Source organism: Osmerus mordax, chromosome 4 (genome assembly GCF_038355195.1).
Source record: "Osmerus mordax isolate fOsmMor3 chromosome 4, fOsmMor3.pri, whole genome shotgun sequence".
Taxonomy (NCBI): Eukaryota; Metazoa; Chordata; class Actinopteri; order Osmeriformes; family Osmeridae; genus Osmerus; species Osmerus mordax.
Window position 1 is genome coordinate 11,217,955 of NC_090053.1, and position 25,507 is coordinate 11,243,461.

The following is a 25,507-nucleotide window of genomic DNA, read 5'->3' on the forward strand; positions in this document are numbered from 1 at the left end:
CCATTTCATGATCCAGTTTGTTTTGCTGGCGGTCTGAAGGTCACAGAACAGGCAGCTGAGGGATCCTGCTAGACTTAGAAACGCGAGTGAGGATCACATGACACACCGTCATGAGTCATGATTCAGAGGGTTGACTGAGTAGGCAGTTTAGAGTCCCCACACCATCAGTGATAACAGGTGAGACGGAGACAGGTGAGAGGGAGAGAGATCGCGAGAGAGATAGCGAGATAGGGAAAGCGAGCGAGAGAGTAAGAGACGGGAGGAAGAGAGAGGTCGAAAAAGACACGTTCAGATGTTCCGTACCAGTAAACACAGCCTGTTTTTCAGGAGCGCACGAAACACTTACTGAAGCTAAAGTCATTCTCCGTAAGATGTCATAGAAGGAGCTTCGCGAATTCAAGAGATGAGTACAGATGTCCCGAGGGTGATTTCTGTCAGAATCTGAATCAGAATTAGCTTTATTCGCCATGTAAGTTCACACAAACAAGGAATTTACTGTGGCGGGAAGGTGCATACGATGAACATATACGAATCAAAACAAACACAGCGCACCGACCGACCGAGGCAGTCATTTGAGGTGCCATCTTGGATCTCTGGGGTGGAGCAGAGCTTAATTTTGTTCAACTCACCTCTGACCCTCACAGAACCACTATAACCCAGTCTCATTCACCACAACTGTCTGTCCAGTCCTAACCACCAACACTGCACCAACCGGACGTCACGTGATGGCTTGCATAATTTCTTCCAAGTTATGAAGACATTGTAGTAGATTCACATACAGATTCAAATACAGACGAAGAAAAAAAAAACAAAGAACGAAAAAGAACAGTTTATCTACAGCATAGCCAAATGCTGTACTGTACCTTCCTATGTTTAGACATATGCCTAACAACAGAACAACAACAACAGCAGCAGCAGCTGTGCAGTGGGCCGTGGCCCGAGGCTGGAAGGAAGGGGCGTGTGTTGTTGTGAGTGAACGGGGGTGAGGGGAAATGCCATGCATGCCTGAACATACAGACCAGCGCATAGCTCTGTGAAAAACACAGTGCTGGCCTATAGTGGGCATGGGAGAAGAGACCCAAAAACACTAGGCCGGGAGGAACGAGTTCACACGCACCTTCATGCAACACAAAGAAGAAGAAAAAAGAGATATGTCAGGCTCTCCTGTGCCAGCTGTCTTTATTGAGAAAACCTGCTCAAGCAAAACAGCACAAAGTCACACCACTAGAATGACCCAGTCACAAGAGAGGGGTGTTTCTAAATGCATAAAAAAAAAAAAAAACATATAATCAGTCCATTACTGTTCCTCTGTAACAGTAGACTAGGATGCTGTGGTCTGCCCCTGGCTTTGTGGAGCCGAGCGCAGAGGAGGTAGCCTCCTGTCTCCCTCCACGTGACGATGTGGTTTAAACAAGTGTCTGGAGCTCTCCACTGGGGGCCTCCAGGGGCCGATCGGGTTGCCGGATGAGGATGTGGCCTGATAGAGCCCTGGAAGCTGGGGGTCAGACTGTGGCTGGCTACTGGAGCTCTCGCACAGGACCGGGGGATGCAGACATTCCTGCTGCTCCTGCTGCTCTGCTACCTAGCTACTGCAGGCTGCCTGATCGCAGCTCTCCTGGGTGTCCCAGCACCAGGTTCTGAAACAGAATACACACACTTAGGGGCTACTCTGCGCTCTGGGATAATAGGTGGCTACTGTGGCTGTGTGTGTGCGTGTGTGTGTCTGACACAGCCAGGCCCACTATAACAGGACGTACTTTAGTAGGTCACAGCAACCAGACTGATCAAACATATGGTACATTTGAATAGAGATTTATTCCAGGTCAGGTGATTCACAAGCCGACACATCCCTGAATGACGTGATCATAGCGACTCATGCGGGAATGTTTTTCTAAAGATGACTAGCAGAGTGATTCTGATTACACCAGAACTCTTAGGATGACAATAACAGATGCAGTACTGTATGTCACCCAGACACGCTAACATAACACAGCGGTGCTCTGGGGGTAAAGTGTGGATGAGGAGCCACTGTTACAAGGGGTGATGTTATCTCCTATTTTTATCGACTACATCCATCAAGGTTTTCCCTGTAGGTAGCCCCACTGGAAGGGCATGTTTAATCGCTATGGTTACAGCTCCCCCCTCCCATCCCCCCACCCCTACGCCATGGAGGACTTGTTTACCATCTCGGCTCCAGACTCAATAACATGTCAGTCATCTGGATTTGAACCCCCCTTCTTGCTTGCTATTGGCCCAGGAGAAATAGCGTCCTGTAAGTCCCTCCCCCAGCCTTCCCCCTGACATGAATAATGAATGACTTACTATAAGAGTCTGTCTCCCATCTCTCTCCTCCTCCATGACACAGTGCAAGTAGATGGGACGAGCAAGAACACTACAATGTTAGACATATTGTTTGTATTTCCAATTTTTTCTAAACCATACTGTTACATGTTCAAACACATAAATCATTTTGGTTATGACATTTCAAAATGGCAATAATATGTGATTCGTCATCATTGGGTGTGCTCAAGCCTTCGGCGAGAGCATAACCTTTGTTCTCTCACATATATTTATTATTGTTTATTTTCGCCCCCCTAAAACTCAGTCAATATTTGGCCTACATAGACAATCTAGGTGTCAAAAGTTTCGTCTTGGTAGCGATTGAGTTGCTTCTATTGGGATTTACGTTCCGTTGCATGGTTTAGGCTCAAGTTAAGTTTTTGTGGCGAAAAGTGAAGCTAACGGTGGCTAATTTGCTAGCCAGTCACTGATGTTACTAACGTCACTACGTCACTAACGTCACGAAAACATGCGTGACTACCTTTGGCAGAACATTCGTTTCGCATCTGTTAACTTGGGGGATAGCTAGGCTAACTATAGCTTTACTGCAAGGCAGCTGCAGAAACGCCACAAGCAAAGAGGCCAGGGTGATAACTATTTACTCATTTTACTTTGAGATATGATACACAATTGTGATGTGTAATGTACAATATAAGATGATATTATTAAGGAAGTACATCTACTTTCGGAAACAGTAGTCTACTATTTCACTGAAGTATTAGCATCATGACATTAGCCTGTGTTGCCCGGGCAACACATACTACAGTGGTCTATGATGTAGCGTTATCTGTTTTCAATCGTTAAAATAAACATTCCTCACATATACATTTTCGTTGTAGGATTTATTCTGACATTAGTAAACGATTTGTTGGTGAAATTACCATTACCTGTGGTTTCAAACCAGTGTACTGTAGCTCACTGCAACGCTGTAGCCTACGCGAGACACTACACAAACATCTACACAGCTGTTTAGGAAGTCAAACGGCGACAGAACATGTTCGGCACTCCCCTTACTTAAATCAAAAGTCTATCTAACTACTAACCTGAACTTCATTGCCACAGCCTAAACGTTGTCAATCTGTGTTCATGAAAATAATTAATTTCAGCCTAAACCGTACAACGGAACGTTAAATCCAATTCAACCAACGCAATCGCTATCAAGACGAACACAGCAGTAGTCTAGTACTGTACCGTAGTACTACAATTTACCGGGGCACCTTCTCCACACAGGGCTATGTCGCATTTTGCGTTGTTACTGACAATGATCGCTACCAGTGAGCTTTTTATGAATGAGCGATTTTCCACTAAATAAATGTCAAGCTTATTTACGTTTTGGGGGGCATATTTTCAGTTAGCAGATGGTACTGTTTGAATCGCGATTCCATCTTCTACTGCCGGGTAACGTCGTAGAATAATCTTCAAAGGGGGTTCTTTATTAATGAATGAATGCAATGAGTAGGCTAAATGCCTGAAAAAATTAAAAATAAATGTCATTCAAAAACGGACCCCTGTGCAACCGACGCAAGCAAGCACACCCTACAATTTCCCCAGAAATTGTACCCTCTCTAGTTATTATTAAGATAGAAATCACTATAAAAGCATACACCGTTGTTGTGGTTTGTACCAGTATGAATTATGATATAACATCTCAGATTGTGATTAATCCGTGATCCAGTGTAATCCACATCATGACTAACGGTATGCAGTACTGGGATAGCGCCTAGCAGCTGTGTTCTGCCTGTAAATGCGTCACTACTGCCCCATATGTAAACAGTGTAGTAGTCTACGTAAGCAGTCTGGCTAGCCAACACGTCGTGCATTTCAATAGGGGGGCTTGCTGCACGACGGCCTCATCTCTGGAGATGGTTTCAGAAGGGGAACACTGACGGCGGTGGCGCGGCTTCGTTTCCGATGTCAAAAACAAACGGCGGAGTTGACTGCCCTGCAGTCTCCTTTTCAGCTTGGAGCTGTGTTGCCTTTTTGTGTGTGTGTGTGTGTGTGTGTGTGTGTGTGTGTGGGGGGGGGGTGAAACAGAAAGGTGGAGACGAGGGGGAAGGGGTGGGGGGGGGGGTGCGTCTGGATGAGCTTGGGGGGGGTCACATGATGCTAAACCCCTATTGCGTTGCTTCTTTCCCATTCACTCTCTCTCTCTCTTTTTCTCTCTCCCTCTTTTTCTCTGTTGACATCGCTGGCGTGCAGTCAGAGGAGCTCTGTCTCGCGTGTCTGCTCCCTGCATGGCCAGGGTTCACTGTGTACGTCTCTGTCAGTTAGGTCACAACAGCCTGCAATGCAGAGTTGCTGTTGTGTTGGCACAGAACGAAATCGGATTACAATTCTACCTATTGATTCATCTGATTTCTGGAACATACTGTGGATTCCTTACATACCCCACTGATTTAGTTCCCTAGCAGAACTACTTAGTCAGTGGGCTTTTACACATGGTCGCTTTTCCATTCTATTTGTATTGCAGCCTATTGTAACCCCCTATTTATTTAGTAAAGGGTGTGTAGGAATGTACCACTGAGCGGCCTGAGGGGAGCCCAGTGTGTTAGTTTTCTACAGATGAGCTGGGCCGTACCACTCATCACGTCGCAGTGCTTTAGAGAGCAGCAGGACTGTTGTCTCCTGTGTCTGATTTGTCTGTCAGCACTGCAAGGCCGACGGAACCGTTTAGACTTAAGTGAGAAATTGGTAGATAAGTAACGTATTGAATGAATGTAGGAGTCACTTTTACTTTAACGGATTTGCACAGCTACAATGGTCGAAGATAAACCAAAAAGGTTTTCCTTGAAAGTGCAATGTCATTCATGTACATGAACCAGCAGAGGAAGGCTGTACATGCCTAAAGGGACCCCGGGGCCTACTAAGGTCCTACTAAGGTGTCCTACTAAGGTAGTCCACTTCTCCTTTGAAGTAGTGGAAAGCTATGATGCAGAGACATAGCTGTGCTCTGAGCAGGCCATTATGGAAATAGCCCTGCTCTCTGAGCCTTGATATATATAGATGGTATCCTTGATACCACTGGGTGTTTGGCCACAAAGGGAAACCAGGTCGACTTATATGGATTGTCAGATAGCAGCTCGCAAACCCCCTCCCCACTCCCCAACCCTTCCTCCCAGAGGAAGGTATGCATGTTTGGAATGTCTCCCCCATTGAGGAATCTGTTACAATGATGCAAAGCGCCATCTGAGAAGGGGCCTGTTTTAGTTTGCCTGGGCTGCCCCCTTTTGGTGGAATTCCAGAAGAAGAAAAAAAAGAATGAATGGCTTCCTGTTTGGTTTTCCATTCCCCTTTTGAAAATCTGCAGCTGTTGGCCCTCTTCCTGCACCATACCAGTAAGGAGATCTATTCCTAGATCCACCACCCCTAGTCTAGCATGAATAGGCACTGTAAGGGCACCATGGATTATTTTCATAGGAATGATTGTATTTCATTTTGGCTTGACTTTGTTGCTTTGGTGTTTATGAAACATGGAGACTGCACCGAGATGGCAGGAGGACCAGGTGGTAGTGATGTAGCTCATAAACAAGCCACAGGGCTATTTTAGGAAGTCCAGTCCGCAATAGCATCCATACTCATAACCCTATACTGTAATAGTTAACCCCCCCTCTGCTAAAGGCATCTTGAGAATTGAGTTAGATCAAACCCATGTGTTCTTTGGAGCAAATAGCTGAGAATGTTAGCATTTCTCTCCATTTTGTAGGAACTTGGCAGGAATGTTCCAGTCGAGTCAGTTCACCTCGTGAACAGTGTTTGATTTGATTGAATGTGAGAAAGAATCTCAGGAATCTGAGAAATGGTTAAGAGTGGGATTAATCGGCTCCCCTGCGAAAGGAATCTGATTCGGTCTGGTTAGTTCTGCGGTATTGCTGTACTGTGCCGACACATTCTTAACGTACAGAGATACGAAGGAAAGCAGCGTAAAATATTAATCTAGAGATTAGCTCAGCAGACCTGCTCTTTCTCCAATGCTGATTCACAAAGCGCTGCACCAGACACGTGACAGCGGCCCCATTCATATTCCAAAACACACAATGTCCGTCCTCCCTCCCTCCCTCCCTCCCTCCCTCCCTCCCTCCCTCCCTCCCTCCCTCCCTCCCTCCCTCCCTCCCTCCCTCCCTCCCTCCCTCCCTCCCTCCCTCCCTCCCTCCCTGTCTCCCTCCCTCTCTGTCTCCCTCTCTGTCTCCCTCTCTCTCTCTCTCTCTCTCTCTCTCTCTCTATTTCTCTCTCTCTCTGTCTCTCTCTATTTCTCTCTTTCTATTCCGCCCTGTCTTCCAATCATCCCTCTCTACCGCCTAACCACCCACTACTACATCCAGAACCCGTCTTCTACAGTGCATATGCATCATTCGACATGTCGGGATTTAGGCTCACCCCCACCCCCCAGCCCAGATCCCCAGGCCTGGTTAGACACATCTAGCCGTGCTGAGCAGCTCTGCTCGTGGTGGAATCCTCCCCTCTCCCTGCCACATCTGCACCAGGAGACAGTTGCTTAGGAACCAGGAGGGCCGTGTGCCCCTCTCGCCTGGAGCGGGTGTTTTACTGATGGCCTCCTATTTCGACAGGGGGATAATCAGCAGTAAGCAAACACACTCTGGGTCACCCAAACCTGCCCCACATCCATTCACTGCATACTCCATCCCGGCTCCGGGGCATGCTGATCGTTTGGGGTACAACTATGGAACAGCACCATCATCTCTGGTGTTCCTTGCCAGTGACTCCATCCCATGTACCATAATACATATAGGATTATCCGTCTGTAAGTGGTCATTACTGGGATTAATACCTCTTAGGTCTTAACATCTTTAGATCTTATTACAGGAAGCTACGTAACAGTAACAGTCAAGTCGTGTCATGTTTAGGTCACACTAGGTCCCAAAACGAGCCTGCTGAAGGAAATGCAAATAGTTATAGGAATGGCAGTATCTTCAATAGAGTTCAGTTGGACTCTGTTTTGCTGTGCTGCAAAAGTCTTTGTCTGCGCCGGCCATGTGGAATGTGTTTGTTATTGATACCACATTGCCGTGTGGCCCTCACCAAACACAGGGAGGATTCTGTTATTCATGTTTGCTAAAAGCTTAATTTGAAACATGCCAGCGTTTTCTCCACAGAACGGTTTTACGGTCGATTTTCTCACGGCCCCCACAGACGGGGAGCATCTCCCTGGGAAGCTGCTGTTGTCTTTCTTGAATAGGCCATGCAGAAGGAGGTCCTGTGTGGATCGCAATCCACGGTGCATAACGAGCAACGATTCATTGGACCAGGAGTTTACCAGTAGGCCACAAGAGTCTGCACTGGGTTTTTCTCCCTTGCCGTGGTGGTTTAGACCCAGCAGCCTGTGGTTCTGAGCCCCCCCCCCCCTCTCTCCCCCCCCCTCTCTCCCTCCCCCGCTACTGGAATCAACAACTGCCCATCTGCTAGAGAGACTCCATTATACCCTCCCGTTTTTTTTACCCTGTCTCCTAACGGTCCGAGGCGGAAAATGTGCCTGCAGTGAGGCCAGCTCTGTCGATCACTCACAAGGCTGGTATAGGGTGGAGAGGGCTCCTGTGTTGACATTCAGGAACCCGATGGAACTGCACTTGGTCCCTTGCTCTGCTTCCCAATCCTCCTCCCCAGCTCTGCTCAGACATGACCGTTTCACTGCAAACACATCCTCAAACATGCCTACAGAGCAGTGATGCATACACACACATATCGTGCACATACACAAACACACACACACGGTTAAATGCAGGGCTCTCGTCCTACCTACAAACCCTCTTTGCTATCCTCAGTCAGTACCACTTGATACAGGTTTAATAATAGTACACCCATTTAACAGGTTTTCCTCTCCAGAGAAAAACACTTATGATTGTATTCCAGTCTAAAAGCCACATAGCAGACCTAAAAGCAATATAATTCATTGGATTTTGAGACTATATTAACATGTCGCAACGTTAAGTGATCCTTACTTTATCTGTTAGCTGCATTAGTGTGACCAGGGGTACAGACTCACAGTAATATTCTGCAGAAGCAGCGAAAGATACACTGAATCAGGTGGATTATTAACCCCCTGTCTGTCTGTCTGTCTGTCTGTCTGTCTGTCTGTCTGTCTCTCTGTCTCTGTCTCTGTCTCTGTCTCTGTCTCTCTCTCTCTCTCCTCTCTCTCTCTCTCTCTCTCTCTCTCTCTGTCCATTCCAGAGTGCCCAGCAAAATGCGACCGGCGAGTGTGCACCGACTCGGGCGAGTGTTGCCACAGCCAGTGCCTGGGCAGCTGCACGGAACCAGACAACGACATGGCGTGTGCGGCCTGCCAGAACTACTTCCACGAGGACCGCTGTGTGGCCAGCTGCCCCCCGGACACATACAAGTTTGAGGGCTGGCGCTGTATCACCATGGACCTGTGCGCCCGCGTGCACCTGCCCAGCGACTTTGACTTCGTCATCCACGCGGGGGAGTGCATGCCCGAGTGCCCGTCGGGTTTCACCCGCAACGAGACCAACAGGTGAGACGACAGGAGGTGTTTCGGACGGAGAAGTCGCGACTCTCGCTGGCGACGCGCTGTCTCCCACCACTGCGGCCTTTGCCGTGTAACTTTGTGGCCATGTGTGCGAATTTCTGTCGCAATTCTTTCACCTGCGAATGAACCTTCCCCTGCAGCTCACCCCCTCAGTGTGTGGAACACTCGCTCACCCCTCTGTAAGGACATGCTCGGAGATGGGAGGGCCTGAGGCGCAAAACAACATTAGGCCATAAATGATTGACGGGGGTGGACTTCCCTTGACTTTCCAGAAACACTTTGGGGGGTTAGGGTGGGTTGGTTGGTGGGGGAGGAGGAGGGGGGGGATTTGCTGAATTCAGCATCCCATACACAAGATCAAACACTTGTAGATTCCCAGGAAAGAACACAGCCAACAGGCATTTAAAAGAGATTCATCACAGATTCACGTTACTGCTGTTTGACATTAACTTAGGATAAGAGAATGCCTGCTTGGTTGTGACTCGGCATAACTTAACTCAATGTTTTGATTCGGCGTGTTGCAAACGCTCTGTGTTGAGTCTTTGTTGCCAGCCATTTTTGGGACACTTTAGCCATGTTTTGTCTCAAAGGCCAACAGAGTAAGCCACTCTCTTGGGAAAGTTAGCGTTCACAATGAGAACACAGGACAGATCACAAGGCGTAGGAGATTACCTTTCACCTCCAACATAATTCACTGCTGGGTGTTTTAGCAATTTTAGGGAGTTTACAAGATGGTGTTTTTGTTTGTGGTTGTTATGGCCAAGTTGTCCCCTCAGTAGTTCTTTAACTCTCTCATCTCTTCTCTTTTTTTCTCTTTTTCTCCTTCCCCCCTTCCCTTCCCGTGTCCCCCTCTCCCCCCCGGTACAGCATGTTTTGCACCGCCTGTGACGGACTGTGCGATAAGATCTGTGACTCGAAGGTCATCGATTCTGTGGACGCCGCTCAGTCTCTCATGGGCTGCACTGTCATCAAAGGCAACCTGCAAATCAACATCCGCCGTGGCAGTAAGTACCCCCCACACACACACACACACCTCCCTCCCTCTGGACAGAGTGGGTGCTGGCAGAACTACTGTGTTGTGGTCCAACACTGTCAACATGACATCAGCTGCCTGAGCCACAACTCAGTTATCGCCATCATGCCATTATGCTATTTATTGACTGTGTTGACAGAGAGACTTGAGGGTTATCTCTCGCGTCCGATAACATTCCTACAACTCCGTGCACACGGCCTCCAGAGCATTGAGCGTGACGTTAGTGTGTGTTTAATGTGTTCAGTGACATGGCTCTCACATGCTGTCTATGTGTGTGTTCGTGCGTGTGTTTTCCCTCTCTCTAGATAACATTGTGTCAGAGCTGGAGAGCTTCATGGGCCTGATCCAGACAGTGACGGGCTATGTGAGGATAAGACACTCCCACACGCTGGGCTCTCTGTCCTTCCTCAAGAGCCTGCGCTACATTCATGGGGAGGAGCTCTTCGATGGGTAGGGCTGCTCTCTCTGGCGTACTCTCTGTTCCCCCACCTCTCTTTTTATTTTTCTGTTTCTTTCTTTCTCTCCTCTCTCTCTCTCTCTCTCTCTCTCTCGCTCTCTCTTTCTTTTATTTATCGGCCTCTCCTCTGTTATGTTCTCCTCTCTCTCTCTCTCTCTCTCTCTCTCTTGCTCTCTCTCTCTCTCTCTCTCTCTCTCTCTCTCTCTCTCTCTCTCTGTCTCTCTCTTTCTTTCTCTCCCCGGGTTGAGCTGTGTGTTTGGATTAGGGGACGTGTCCTCTTTGAACCAGAGTCTAAAGTAGGGAGCCCGTACCTAGCACCTAGTCACCTAGTCTCCCTCACAAATACAACTAGAGAGGGTACAATTTCTGGGGAAATTGTAGGGTGTGCTTGCTTGCGTCGGTTGCACAGGGGTCCGTTTTTGGATGACATTTTTACAACTGATATTTCTCTATATTTTATATAAAAATGCATACTTATTATTCATAAAGATTACATAGATTTAAAAGCATTTTTTTGCTGCTCATTTACAACTGAAAATACGAGTGAAGTGTAGAATGAAATAGATATCTTCTCATTTCCCCTGCAAGAGGCAGCCTCATCGTTGAATCAAAACGAATAAATTTGGCAGACCGGTGTAAAAATTGACCTAATCTCTATGATTTAAACGTCCTTTAAAGTTTTTCCCTTCTCGTGATATTTTCAGGCATTTAGCCTACTCATTGCATCCATTCATAATAAAGAACCCCCTTTGAAGATTATTCTATGACGTTACCCGGCAGTAGAAGATGGAATCGCGATTCAAACAGTACCATCTGCTAACTGAAAATATGCCCCCAAAAACGTAAATAAGCTTGACATTTATTTAGTGGAAAATCGTTAATTCATAAAAAGGTCACTGGTAGCGATCATTGTCAGTAACAACGCAAAATGCGATATAGCCCTGTGTGGAGAAGTTGCCCCGGTAAATTGTACTACTACGGTACAGTACTGTACTAGACTACTGCTGTGTTCGTCTTGGTAGCGATTGCGTTGGTTGAATTGGATTTAACGTTCCGTTGTACGGTTTAAACTGAAATTAATTATTTTCATGAACAGATTGACAACGTTTAGGCTGTGGCAATGAAGTTCAGGTTAGTAGATAGTAAGTAAGGGGAGTGCCGAACATGTTCTGTCGCCGTTTGACTTCCTAAACAGCTGTGTAGTGTAGATGTTTTTGTAGTGTGTCTCGCGTAAGCTACAGCCTTGCAGTGAGCTACACTGGTTTGAAACCACAGGTAATGGTAATTTCACCAACAAATCGTTTACTAATGTCAGAATAAATCCTACAACGAAAATGTATATGTGAGGAATGTTTATTTTAACGATTGAAAACAGATAACGCTACATTATAGACCACTGTAGTATGTGTTGCCCGGGCAACACAGGCTAATGTCATGATGCTAATACTTCAGTGAAATAGTAGACTACTGTTTCCGAAAGTAGATGTACTTCCTTAATAATATCAGCTTATATTGTACATTACACATCACAATTGTGTGTCATATCACAAAGTAAAATGAGTAAATAGTTATCACCCTGGCCTCTTTTCTTGTGGCGTTTCTGCAGCTGCCTTGCAGTAAAGCTATAGTTAGCCTAGCTATCCCCCAAGTTAACAGATGCGAAACGAATGTTCTGCCAAAGGTAGTCACGCGTGTTTTCGTGACGTTAGTGACGCAGTGACGTTAGTAACGTCAGTGACTGTGGCTAGCAAATTAGCCACCGTTAGCTTCACTTTTCACCACAAAAACTTAACTTAAGCCTAAACCATGTAACAGAACGTAAATTCCAATAGAAGCAACTCAATCGCTACCAAGACGAAACTTTTGACACCTACGTTGTCTATGTAGGCCAAATATTGACTGAGTTTTAGGGGGGCAAAAAAATAATTTAAAAAAAATAATAATAATATATATGTGAGAGAACAAAGGTTGTGCTCTCGCCGAAGGCTTGAGCACACCCAATAAGGGGTCATCACATATACCATACACTCGACACAAGAATGTCTGATATGTCTGAAAAAATGTACTGTATACTTAGCTACTTGTACCACCTAAACGGGTTTGATTGCTCAGATGATTGAGAGCACGGAAGAATTCACACATGCAAAAACACTTTGCCTCTCCCTCAGTCCCTGTATGAGTTGTCTAAATGCAAACTCAGGTCCCCCGGCCTATTCCGGGCCTATACCGGCGATATCATGATGTCACCTCCAGCTTATCCACTCTGAGAGACAGATAGGGAGAGAGACAGATAGGGAGAGAGAGAGAGAGAGAGAGAGAGAGAGAGAGAGAGAGAGAGAGAGAGAGAGAGAGAGAGAGAGAGAGAGGGAGAGGGAGGGAGGGAGGGAGGGAGGGAGGGAGGGAGGGAGGGAGAGAGAGAGAGAGAGAGAGAGAGAGAGAGAGAGAGAGAGAGAGAGTGCTTTTCTGGAGATGTCCAGAAAGGTCGTGGGAAAGCCTTTCAGTCCTCTTGTTGTCATCTCTCCCAGGGTTAGGGTTTCAGCTCACGGAATGCCTCTGTGGAGGCCTGGCATTCTCCTCGTTCTGAGGTGCAGCGTGGAGCTGGGAGTGCCAAAGCTCAGATCGAAAATCGAGGGCTTCGGGAGTAGCTCCCCTACCGGCCGCCACCAGCTTTTCTTGAGTTGCCATGGCTACCTGAACATCTGCGTCGTTCATGAGCTGTTCTCTTTCTCTCTCTCTTTTCCCAGGATGTATGCCTTCTCTGCCATCGACAACCAGCACCTGCAGTACCTGTGGGACTGGAGTCAGCACAACCTCACCGTCAAAGCCGGAAGTCTCTTTTTCCGCTTCAACCCCAAACTCTGCATGTCGGAGATCCACAAGATGTGGGAGAACACAGGCGTCACCAAGAAGCTTGAGGCGGACGACGTCCGCAACAACGGGGACAGGGCGAGCTGTGAGTTTTGCGCCGATGCTGCGGCACGGCCAGCACGCATTAAGAGGCGCTCGTTACTGTTTTGCTGTTAAAATCAAACCAAAAAGGGATTTAGTTTCTTGCTGTTATCATGCGTGATGTGTTTGCTCGCCCGCATGTGTGTAGGTGAGAGCCACATCCTGAAGTTCAAGTCCAACAGCACCATGAGCAACAGGATTAAGTTGACCTGGGAGCGCTACCGGCCTCCAGACTACAGGGACCTCATCAGCTTCATTGTCTACTTCAAGGAGGCGTGAGTACCTGTGTTGACGTGGCACGGCGTCACATCCCCATTTGGGTCTCTGTGTCCGCTAACCCTAGTATGCTTTTCCCCGCGTTCCAGACCGTTCCAGAACATTACGGAGTTCGACGGTCAGGACGGTTGTGGCTCAGACAGTTGGAACATGGTGGATGTCGACCTTCCCGAGGACAAGAACTCTGACCCTGGTGTCCTGCTGTCGCCTCTCAAACCCTGGACCCAGTATGCCATCTTCGTCAAGGCCATCACCCTGCAGGTTGATGATAAACACATCCTAGGAGCCAAGAGTGACGTGGTGTACATCCGCACCAGCCCGTCGCGTAAGCTAACACACACACACACACACACGTACACACACACTTTCTTAGGACTCATATTGTTTTGCGTCGTAAGCGAGTGTCGCGGTGTGAGAGGTTTTTGAAAGGTAACACACAGAAACGTTTTTTTGTGCCTTGTCATTACAGAGCCGTCCATGCCGAAGGACACACGCTCATACGCTAACTCCTCGTCCAAGCTGGTGGTCCGCTGGTCCCCTCCCCTCTCGCCCAACGGTAACCTGACCTTCTACCTGCTCCGCTGGCAACAGCAGCCCGAGGACAAGGAGCTCTACCAGCACAACTACTGCTCCAAAGGTCAGCCTTCATCACCATCAACACCATTATCTCCACCACCATCATCATACTCAACTTCTTCCTCTGACCCTGATAATTTTTTTCGAAGTCCATTCCCTCACTGGTTTTAGTTTTTTGCCTCAAGGAAAGACGTAGCACCTGCACCCCTGCTCTTCAGCTTTCAATGTCCATAGCTGTTCCTTCAGGGTTAAACATTGTGGTTCCCCCTCCTGCAGAGCTGAAGATCCCAATCCGGATCTCCGCCACAGGCCTGTCCGACACCGAGGAGGACACCAAGCCCACCAAGCCGGACTCATCCGGGCCAGACAAGGGCTCCTGCTGCCGCTGCCCCAAGACCAAGGAGGAGAAGCAGCAGGAGAAGGACGACCGGGCCTACCGCAAAGTCTTCGAGAACGTCTTGCACAACTCCATCTTCACGCCCAGGTAGGTACCAGTCAGCGAGGAGCCTCCATGCCCAGTCCCAGATGGGGCAGCAGACATCTGTCTCCAGTGTTTGGCCCCCGGACGATCCCAGAACTTCTCTCAGTGGATAGAGATGACTATCACAGAGCTGGGCACACAGTCTGGCCCCTTGTTGACTTTAATAGCTCAGAGTGGCGTAATTGTTCCTCTCAAGGCCCGGCAGGATCTAAACACGGGGATGGGGGAAGAGGAGGAGGGGGGGGGGGGTGCTTGCTGGGAGGCTAGGCCTTGGTTGGGAGCTCTAAAGGGAGACATGCTGAGCAGGATCCAAACCCTCCCTACTCACAACCCTCGTGGCTTTTTCCATCGCCATGACGACAGCAGTGGCGGGATATTAGGGCCTAGCGGGCAGTCATTTAGACAGCACAAACAAACCCAGGAGAGAGATGTGATTAGGGCTTCTGAAGGGACGGGGCCCGCTGCACACTTCCAGCCACTTACGGCTTTTGTTCCCCACCACGGGGACTGACATCTGGGTTGTGTTGAGCTCTCTACCTTGCTTGTGGCTGCGGATGTTTTTTGCAGTTTCAAGACTTTGATTCCATACCGTGGACACATGCGGATGCACTTTGCTACGGGATTATAACACACACGTAGGGCACTGAAACACAGACGCATTTGCTCATACCGAGAGCCTGATTGCAGTTTGAAAGGGAGATCCTTTCAGAGGGAGCTCAGATCATTTGTCTCCACATACCAGATGGCCATAAGTGTCTTCTTGGGATTGCATAGGACTGTGTGAAACTCTAGAGCAGAATATCCACTACTTACTCTACACTGTATAACCCAAGAATAACAAAATAAACGTTTACAGATACACTTTCAAACCAATTCAACCCCATAGAATATAATGTTTATTTTTCTCAGAGATTCCACTTCAGGCACTTGCTTACTAGATCATGCGCAGTGTTTCCATGTTGGACTGTCTTCCCTGTCTTATCTGGACCAAGGTCAATCATCACAACACTCACTCTCCTCCTTCTCCTTCCCTGTGTGATGCTCTGGTCGAATTGAAACAACATGTCTTCAGATGAAGGAGCAATAAAACAGGCAGCCTTTTGTTCTTCCTTTTGGTCGTTCATCCACCCCGCCCGCCTTTCTTACTTTGTTGATTTGTTATCTCGGGGCTGTCTAGGAAACAGGCTCATGGCAGTATTCTGGCTGGGGGCCGTTGTATGCACAGCCTCTCCACCGTCACAGAACCAGCATTATCACACACCACTGCAGGGACTGGACTCTGAATCAAGGCGGTTTTCTCCAAAGGTCAGGGGTTTAGTGGGTAGGGTCGAGGGGAAGAGAGAAGGAGAAAACAGGAACAGAAAGATGAGGAAATGTTTTCCATTCTGACGCCCCCCCCCCCCTTTCCTCTCCGCTCTTTCTCCTCCTCCTTCTCTCACATGCTCTCTTTGTCTATGTCGCGGTTTGGATTGAGTAGATGCCAGGAAATGTACAGCAAAGCCATCTGGAATCTAAATGAATGGGGGGGGAAGGGAAGAACCCTATTGAGCTGGCCAGTGTGCACAAGCAGGAGCAGACTAGACCCGACAAATAGGCAGATAGACAGGCAGACTAACAGATAGACAGGCAGTCAGGCAAGCCGACAGGCAGACAGACAGGCATGCAGACAGACAGGTAAACAGGTAGACAGGAAGACAGACAGACAGATATACAGACAGACAGACCGATCAACAGGAAGTCAGACAGGCGTGCATGCAGACAGGCCGACCGACAGACAACGTACAGTATGTGCTCGACACACAAGACGAGCGACACAATGCAACATGATCTGGATGCGTCGTTCATTTCTCCGCACTCCACCTTGTGTCACTCTGTGAATATTTGACACTTGACTGAACTGTGGCAGCGCCTCGCCCGAACCACAGGCTACACCGGTCTCGGATGGCCCTCTCTCCCTGGTACTGGATGTGAGGCTGCAGTGTTCCACCTCTGTGGTTTGAGAGAGCTGTTAAATCATGGTGTTACGACCACAGACAGAGGCAGCAGTCAGGTTCCTCCCTCCACTGCTGCAGCGTAAAGGTGAGAAACCAGGAGGTCTTTTTATAGGGGGTTTGGGAAGGACACCAGCTGTAGACCGTGCCTGCTTAGAAGGTCACGCTCCAGTTGCCTGTGGTTCAGCTGAGGACGTGGGTGTGAGCCCTTGGGGCACACACGGGGTAAGACTGCCCCCTGGGCACCCCAGCGTACCTGTTAGACACCCGCCATCACCCCATTTTCATGTCAGTCTGCAACGAGTAAAGCTCGTTCATCTCTCAGTCCAGTCCCTGAAAATGTGCCTTCATTTGAGGCCGGTCCTCCTGTCTGTTTTGTAAATTGTTCATTTTAACTGATAGTTTTGGATTGCTGGCTCTTGGGTTCTACTGGGCTGGTTAAAAGGGTGCGAATGGAATGTTGACAGGACTGTGCGATGGCTGCTGGCTTTCCCACTGGTCTGAGTGTGTCGGCTGTGTTTTTCCACTCCCTGTGTGATTTTTTTTTTTCCTGTCGATTCTTTGTCACCAGTTCATATCTGAAGGATTCTGAACGTGCAGACAGCAACAGACCGCTGGAATTAAAGTTGTTTTTAGGTGTAGTTGCTGTACAAAACAGCTACTGTTTTGTCACAACTGTCCAGTCAAAACAGTTACTGTTTTGTAAGGGTTTATAAAACAACATTTATCCTGTCTACAACCATGCCTGTGACACTCAAAATACTCTTATGTTGTGGAATAATTACGGTGATCTACTAAAACATGTTTTCATCATTTCAGTTTGTTTCAAAAAATTATACAAACATGTGGCACAAGACAATGAATGATATTACAGGTTTATTTAGACTGTTTCTCTATTCTAGTTATCAAAGTGTATCTGAGTGTTTACACATTGCCTTGAACCAGCACACAGGGCCCACAAACATCATCGCAGTATCCCTTGGGTCAACACTTCTCCCCCTAACTCAGTCATCAGACAACACAGCCCAGCCTCGGTCAGACTCCCAATCTGCACTGTGGGTTCACTGTCGAATCCTTTCAGAGACCATGTGAGAGCCAGTCGCTACTCGTCTGCTAGCAGGGACTCTAGGTAAGGGGTGGTTCGTATGCCAGGACTGGCTGGTCCAGGCTGCTCTGGTGGCCTGGCGTGTTGTTGTGGAGTCTCACTGGTCTGGTAGCGTCCAGTGACCTGCTGCTGTTGCTGCTGCTGCCTCCTGTACAGGTCCAGTTACTGTCGGCCCTCGTGGCACCAGCTCTCTACCGCCATCATCGCTCTCACCTCCGGTCCTCCCCATCCCAGCACATCATGACTGGCAGTCATCACCGGCGCTCATGATTCCGTTTTATGTGTTCGCCCTCATTACTTTTCACTATGTCATTTCATTTGATGTCATGTTGATGTCTGGAAAGCGCACGTATCAATTGGCTTTTGATTTTTTTTGCCTGAAGTGTCGTGCCCTTTGACTGGACGAACAAGTGGTCGTTTTTCTACTGGGATATGTAGGACAACTGTGTCAGTAGGACTGTGTGTGTGTCCAGTCAGGGTGTTAACGGTGTTTCTGCGCTCTGTCCTCCTCCCACCTCTCTTTCCCACCCTTCTGACCTCATCACACCACACAGCTCCACAGAGAGAAGAACAGTGCAGCTGGACACACACACACAACCCAGTTCAACATACTGTAATTTCAATATACGTTGCATTGCCTCTCCCCAACTGTTGTGTACATGGGGAAAATTACAACAAGAAATATATTTGCCTCATTGAAAATTGCTACCATGTACATGTATTATCTATATACTGTGTATATTAATGTATACATGTACGTATTATTGACACAGTAATCAGGTTCTGAAGGAGGCATAAGCATCAGTTGGTGTTGATGATGTTTTGATGGCTATAGCTGTGCGGTATGTTTATACAGTATTTCGTGTTGTAACACATTTTGCAGGGCACATTGCGTTTGGGTGGCTGGCATTGTAACTGTGTAGCTGCTTCCTTCTGCGGTCGTATCTTCAACAAGAACTTTATCAGCTTTCCTTCTTTCTCTGTCTTTCTCTCTCTGTCTCTGTGTCTCTCTCTCTGTATCTCTCTTTCTCTCTCTATCCCCCTTCTATCGGCCTAGGATTGTCTTGCTTCTGTCTTTGGCCTAGCAGTTCTATCTTCTGATGGACCACTCTGACATTGTCCTCCTTCCCTCTCAGACCTCCAGAGCGCCGGCGCAGGGAGCTGTTTGGTGTGGCCAACGGAACACTGGCTCGCGGCGCGACGGGCAACACCACAGGCCTGGAAGGCAACGCGACGGACAGGGAGCCCCCCGAGAAAGAGTACCCCTTCATGGAGGACCGCACCAGGACGGAGTCCATGGAGATCACCAACCTGCAGCCCTTCACAGTCTACCGCATCGACGTCCACGCCTGCAACCAGGAAGTGCGCAGCTGCAGCGCTGCTTCCTTTGTCTTCTCCAGGACCAAACCTGCAGGTGGGGCCTGACGTCCATGTTTTCTTCAAACGTTACAGCCCCTTTAGGTTCAATTAACACGAAACCATGTAGCCCTACCTTTAGAAAAGCAACCCACATAGAACCCACTTTGACTGTGTGTGTTCCCCTGTAGAAAAAGCGGATGACATTCCCGGGCTCGTGCTCCTGGAGAGGGATGAGAAGGTGGCGGGATCGATGGTGCTGCGCTGGCCAGAACCAATCAGACCCAACGGCCTCATCCTGATGTATGAGATAAAGTACCGGTTGGGCAACGAGGTGAGTGTGGGACAGAACTCCCCGCAGTCGTGTAGAGCCTAACCCCTTTACCCCTCACCCCTCCTGGGCAAACAGACTGACATGAGGTGCCTGTCTTTTCCAGCCTGAGAAACACGAATGCGTGTCGCGCCAGCACTACCGCACTAAAGGAGCTCGCCTCACCAATCTGGCTTCTGGGAATTACTCTGTCCGTATGCGCGCCACCTCGCTAGCAGGGAACGGATCCTGGACAGAGCCGGTGTTCTTTTATGTACCCCCACCGAAGAGTAAGGAGAGCAAAGAAGAATTTGGTACAAAGAACATGACCGTCTGAGTGATGTTTTTCTCCTCGGTTAATCGGTTGTCCTCTCGTTCTCTTCCAGTGGACTACGACAGTGTGTTCTACCTGGTCATAATCATTCCCATCCTAGTGGTAGTCATGGTCGCCAGCCTCATCACCATCGTGTACTTTGTCAACAAGAAGAGGTTAGTGTTGGTCACACATCTGTTCCTCAGTGACCGTTCGACAGTCGTGCCTTTGTTGTCCAGACAGCTATCGTAGTCATTGACATTGCTTGACACTTGTTGGCTCAGACCTGTGTTTTTTGTTGTTTTTGTGTAAACAGGAACAGCGACAGGCTAGGAAACGGTGTTCTCTATGCTTCGGTCAACCCAGAGTACTTCAGCGCAGCTGAGAGTAAGGAGGAGCTTCACACCTGTCCACTGTTCCACCTTTATATCCTGTCATGGACTCTCCAGCCAGCCAGTTTTTCAATGTGGCTCACCGTATCTCTGACTCCTCCTCCCCCCTCCAGTGTATGTGCCGGATGAGTGGGAGGTGGCCAGGGAGAAAATCACCATGAACAAGGAGCTGGGCCAGGGCTCTTTCGGCATGGTCTATGACGGCATGGCCAAGGGCGTGGTGAAGGACGAGGCAGAAACACGCGTGGCCATCAAGACTGTCAACGAGTCTGCCAGCGTGAGGGAGCGCATCGAGTTCCTCAACGAGGCGTCCGTCATGAAGGAATTCAACTGTCACCATGTGGTGAGAAAGACAGATGCCTAAAGGCTTAGGCTCCGTGTCAGTCAAACCATAGGATTGTGGTCTCACTGAGCAGAAAGGAAAGTAGCGAAACAGAAGGTTTTGATCGGAGACGAGAGGGGGATTTCAAAGGTTAGAGGTGAAATACTGTGCCCTTTATAATCCTGAGGGCCCTCATCTTACTTATAGCCAAGCTCTCATTAACACTGCTAGATGCAAGTGTTAAGGAAACACACCCTTAGAAACAAGCTGTTACAACCTATTAGCCTGTCTGGATGTTTACAAGCCCACACTTAACGATTGAGCTCAATTTGAAATCAGTTGGATCGGTGAAGGTTTCACTTTTTCCTTACTTTCTTCAAAGGTTTTTAGTCATGCTACTAGATTTGTGAGTAGGAGAATATTATCTCTCATACGTCTTGACTGATCATAATGATGCAATGCAATACTTTAGAAAATCAAATGATTAAATCCTAGTCTCACCTGACACTATGTCTCCGCTGTGTTGTGATTGGTCCTAGGTGAGGTTGCTGGGCGTGGTCTCTCAGGGACAACCCACCTTGGTGATCATGGAGCTGATGACCCGGGGAGACCTCAAGAGCCACCTGCGCTCACTACGGAAAGAGGTAGGAGCCACATCCCAGTTCAGCCACCTCCTGCTCTCTTTCTCAGTCTCCCTCTGTCCCCTCCATCACTCTCTTTCTACCTCACACACACTGTAGAGCATGGTCACCCACTGAACTGACCCACCACACATTCCTCACCCAGTCCATCTCTCACTTTGAGAACCCTGAGTTGGTGTTTTGGAAACACAGAAGAAATGGAGCTGTCTGAACGCTATTGTCATGTGATCAATGATACTGGCTAAATGGACAGAAATTTGCTATTGTTCCGGAAGCCGAAAATAAATTCAATTGGTGGAATAACTTAATGATTTGGGTAAGATGTGCTAACCACCTGCCTAATCATTATTTTGCTAAATCAAACAAGCCAAGTGTGAGTTTTTTTGTTGACCTACTGCATGTTTATCATAATCCATGCACATGATGAAATATAGATGTTTTTTGTCCTTGCTTATGCCCATTAAGACTGTAGTAAAAATAATTTAATTGAATCATTTCTCCTCCACAAAATGTATTAATATTAAAGGCATAGCTTTGTGGTCTATAATATTATACAACTTCGAACACTGCCTCACTAATTTATTGCAGTACCTTATTTTGGAGTAGTGTTGATTTGGTTTGTTTCATAGGGCTAATCAGATCTGATAGCCGATTGATCTGGCAAAGGTCCAATGCTAATCTAAGTTATTTGAAACATTTACCAGTAAGAAAAAACATATAAAAGGTACAATATTCAGTGTAGACAATGCTTGCTAGCTACTACGCTTATGACACTTTTCCCAACCCCTCTTCAAAATAACCTGTCACCTACTCAAATGCCTGAGGTGGTCTGCAAGAATCAAAAGACAGGACCATTCACTCTTTGACAGCTGTGGGAGTAAAGAGAGCAAGATGGAGCTGCTGGTCTCCTACAGTACGTACACACACACGCAATCACAGACTGAATAGGCTGCCTGTGCTCACTCTTTACACCAGGACTCTGTGAGTCAGGTCTTGCCTCCGCTGAAGAAGATGATTCAGATGGCAGGGGAGATTGCGGACGGCATGGCATACCTCAACGCCAACAAGTTTGTCCACAGAGACCTGGCTGCCAGGAACTGCATGGTGGCGGAGGACTTTACCGTCAAGATCGGAGGTGAGAGATCTAAAAAACACCCTCTTAGCCTGTCTGTTTAATGCTAAGCTGTCTCGGCGGAACTCCAGAGCAAGTCTTCGGAGATTGCTGGATGCTTTGGGAGGGTGGTATGGATGAGTCCAGATATGGATGAGAAGTGAATGGAAGAGTCCTCCAGGGACCGTCTCCCTCGTATAGAGGAGATCTGTTGTCTGCCCCTAAAGCCCTGCTCCTCTTGTCTTGTCTTCAGACTTTGGCATGACCAGAGACATCTACGAGACAGACTACTACAGGAAAGGAGGGAAGGGCCTCCTCCCAGTCCGCTGGATGTCCCCAGAGTCGCTTAAAGACGGCGTGTTCACCACAAACTCTGACGTCTGGTGAGAGGATATCTGATACACACACAAACACACACCGCACACAGTTTGACAACGCGTGAAGGCAGACACACACACAGTTTGACAACGCGTGTAGACACAAACACGCACGCAGTTTGACAATGTGTGTAGGCACATGCACACAAACGTACAATTAGTTTGACGGCGTGTGTATGCATGTAATGGAAATGTGCATCAGTGAAATCAATAATAATGTTGTAGATACAGTAGGGCGATCGAGAGAAGCCCTATTCTTGCAAAACGTCTTCACAGGAACACAGATTGTGTCCGGATGTCGAGGCTCCACCCCAAGTGTCAGGAATGTTCTGGAGCGGAGAACCATAGTCGTTTACTTGGTCTCTAGTTTTGTTTCCCAATCGAAAGTGTCCCACGGGTCGGTCCCTACAAGCACACTTAAACTGCTCCAGATGTTTTCAAATGAGGGGTTAGATTGCCAGCAGAAACCCACCTCCACGCCACACTCCATATCTCCCTCTTTGAAGTTCCCCAGATGAACACGAGCATTGTGGGAACCCATCCTGGGCTCCTGTGATCCTGAGCAGTAGGTGTTCGTATTTGTTTAAATAGAGAAGCTGCCTGACTCCAATATGGCCTTGTCCATCAACACATTCCCGTTTCTGGACTATGAGATACTAGTCATTCTTGTATTTGTCTTTTTTCGGGAGGTGTTATTTCTTCAGGTTGAATGCTGTCTTTGATGCTGTGCCAGCAGAAATATTACGAGAGAGAGCTTGCAAATACTCTAAACATTGCACTCATAGTTTTTTTGCCGTCAAGGTTTTTTTTTTTTTTTTGTGTGGTTGCATGGTGGTCTCAATGTTGTACTACAAAAGGGCATGTATAATAATGCCACACGCTCAAAGCAGTGCGACAGCAAAGTCCATCAAATGAACATTATGTTCTTTGGCATCATGCATCATTTACTTCGGGGGGCAGATATTACGCAATCCCTCATAAGGCAGCACACTTGTTCAAAGCCATGAGTCTCCTTTTACACCCTTCAGGGTCTGTATGATTTAACATGGATTTACGAGCAGTACAGAGTGTAGTTTCACAGTCCTGAGACAACAGTTCAAATGCGAGTGAGTGTGCACGCCTTTGCGCGTGCATACCTGTGTGTTTGGGCGCGCAAAATACATGTGTTTAACAGGGCCTCTCTGTCTCTCCCTGCAGGTCGTTCGGGGTGGTTCTGTGGGAGATCGCCACCCTAGCAGAGCAGCCGTATCAGGGCATGTCCAACGAGCAGGTGCTGCGCTTCGTCATGGAGGGAGGGCTCCTGGACAAGTCTGACAACTGCCCTGACATGCTGTAAGTTCTGCTGTCTGCCCGAATCCTTCACCCTTCACATTCACCCAAACTACTCCGGCTACACTTGAGGGTATCTTTCACCTCCACGACTCCCTCCCTCAGGCTTGCTCAAGTTGTTTTTGTTTTTTTTTGCGTTCGTTACTCTATCGCCGTGGTGTCATGGTGACGAGCAGAGCCCCAGCATTGCCTCGGCTTCTGTTTCCAGTCCAGGCTGAATGTACGTATTCTGTCATGTGATCGGTGTGCTCGTGGTGAGCCGAGCCAGGGCTTGACTGGTGACATTTACGTCAAGGATTAAATGGAGTGCGGTGACATCATGAGCCCCCCCCCCCGCTCTGCTGGCCTGGCACGGGGCTCCCTCTTCAGCAGTAAACTGAGGACCATAGAAGGGATTCCGTGGTCCCGTGTGTGAAAGATGCTCCTCATTCCGGCCTGGAACAGAGGGCACGAAGGGGGCATATCACTGTCTGTCTGTTCACAAGCCTCTTAATGAACTGTCTCCTCTCCCACAGAAAGAGAGAGAGAGAGCGAGAGAGAGAGACAGGTATGGTGAAAGAGCGTGCAAGAGATTGAGAAAGAGAGAGACAGAGGGGGGTTCTACCAATAATGAAGTCAGTCAGCCTGTCTGAGAACGTACAACAGAACGGCCTCTCTCTCTCATGTTAGGAGGCCTGCTGTGCTGCAAGCGTACATGATTTTCTCCTCTCCTCTTTATTCCCTCTCACTCTTTCTCTCTCTCTCTCTCTTTCTGTGACCTCAATGAGAAAGCATTCTGTCTCTCTCTCTTCTCTCCATGGCTGAGCTCACCTTAGAGCTGGAGAGAGAAGGACGGAGGGAGAGAGAGGGAGAGTGTTATGCAGACACAAACCCCTGGTTTCTATGGCAGCTGAGCAGTGGTTCCCTGATTGCGGGAGTGTTTGGATTGTGTTACAGTGAGCTCTGAGGGGCTTTGAGCTGCATGTGAGGAAGGAGGCTAGGCTGCCGCCCGCTGATGGTTGCTCTCCTGTATGGCGTCAGCGGAGAGTTCCGGAGACTTCTACAGAGGTCAGCGCTGCTGTAGTTACCGTAGCTGGAGAGAGGAGGGACAGGGGGAGAGGACGAGGAGAGAATACTTGGAGGAAAAGGATGAGTCACATTTGGAAAGCTCTGAAACAGCCCTCCTGTCTCTGTCGTTTCTCACGGTCAGGTCGCACTGACTGAGGGAGCGCGTTTCTTGATGTTCTGACTAGAGTTTCATAAAGAAAGAAGGAAACAGCCCCTGAAGGTTGATAGGGGTGGGGAGACTTACACTTCACATAGACGGATACACCGATAACATCAGGTCCCTTCACAGAATAATCCCTATAGTCTCTAGTCTGAAAGGAGAACCTACTTTGACGCACACACACACACACACACACGCACAGCCAGGCTGAAAAACAAACCACCAACATCCCTTCTGCTGGGAAGAATTGCAGAGCAAGATGCTTGGTTTATAAACCCACGCTGGTTTGCTGTTGAGGCCTGTCTGGAGTCAGGCAGGGAGGGAGGAGGCCCACAGTGACTGTGAGAAAGACATGGCGGAGGTGTTTATGTCACCAGGCCCTAGAGGTATTCATAGCTTGTTTGTGTATAATTGAAGCTTTGGTGTGTGGTGTAGCGCT

General features: G+C 48.2%; 1 protein-coding gene across 1 annotated transcript in view; it reads left to right on the forward strand.

Annotated features, from left to right (window-relative positions):
• Positions 1–25,507, forward strand: part of igf1ra (insulin-like growth factor 1a receptor) — a 69,043-nt gene that overhangs the window by 39,865 nt on the left and 3,671 nt on the right. The window contains exons 3-20 of the mRNA XM_067233883.1: positions 8,524–8,827; positions 9,710–9,846; positions 10,181–10,325; positions 13,077–13,285; positions 13,430–13,556; positions 13,647–13,882; positions 14,027–14,194; positions 14,410–14,617; positions 18,847–19,124; positions 19,258–19,400; positions 19,504–19,666; positions 19,763–19,865; positions 20,006–20,076; positions 20,195–20,424; positions 20,943–21,047; positions 22,020–22,179; positions 22,409–22,538; positions 23,730–23,864. Of these exons, the coding sequence (XP_067089984.1) occupies positions 8,524–8,827; positions 9,710–9,846; positions 10,181–10,325; positions 13,077–13,285; positions 13,430–13,556; positions 13,647–13,882; positions 14,027–14,194; positions 14,410–14,617; positions 18,847–19,124; positions 19,258–19,400; positions 19,504–19,666; positions 19,763–19,865; positions 20,006–20,076; positions 20,195–20,424; positions 20,943–21,047; positions 22,020–22,179; positions 22,409–22,538; positions 23,730–23,864 (3,052 nt within the window). The remainder of the gene's footprint in view (positions 1–8,523; positions 8,828–9,709; positions 9,847–10,180; positions 10,326–13,076; positions 13,286–13,429; positions 13,557–13,646; positions 13,883–14,026; positions 14,195–14,409; positions 14,618–18,846; positions 19,125–19,257; positions 19,401–19,503; positions 19,667–19,762; positions 19,866–20,005; positions 20,077–20,194; positions 20,425–20,942; positions 21,048–22,019; positions 22,180–22,408; positions 22,539–23,729; positions 23,865–25,507) is intronic.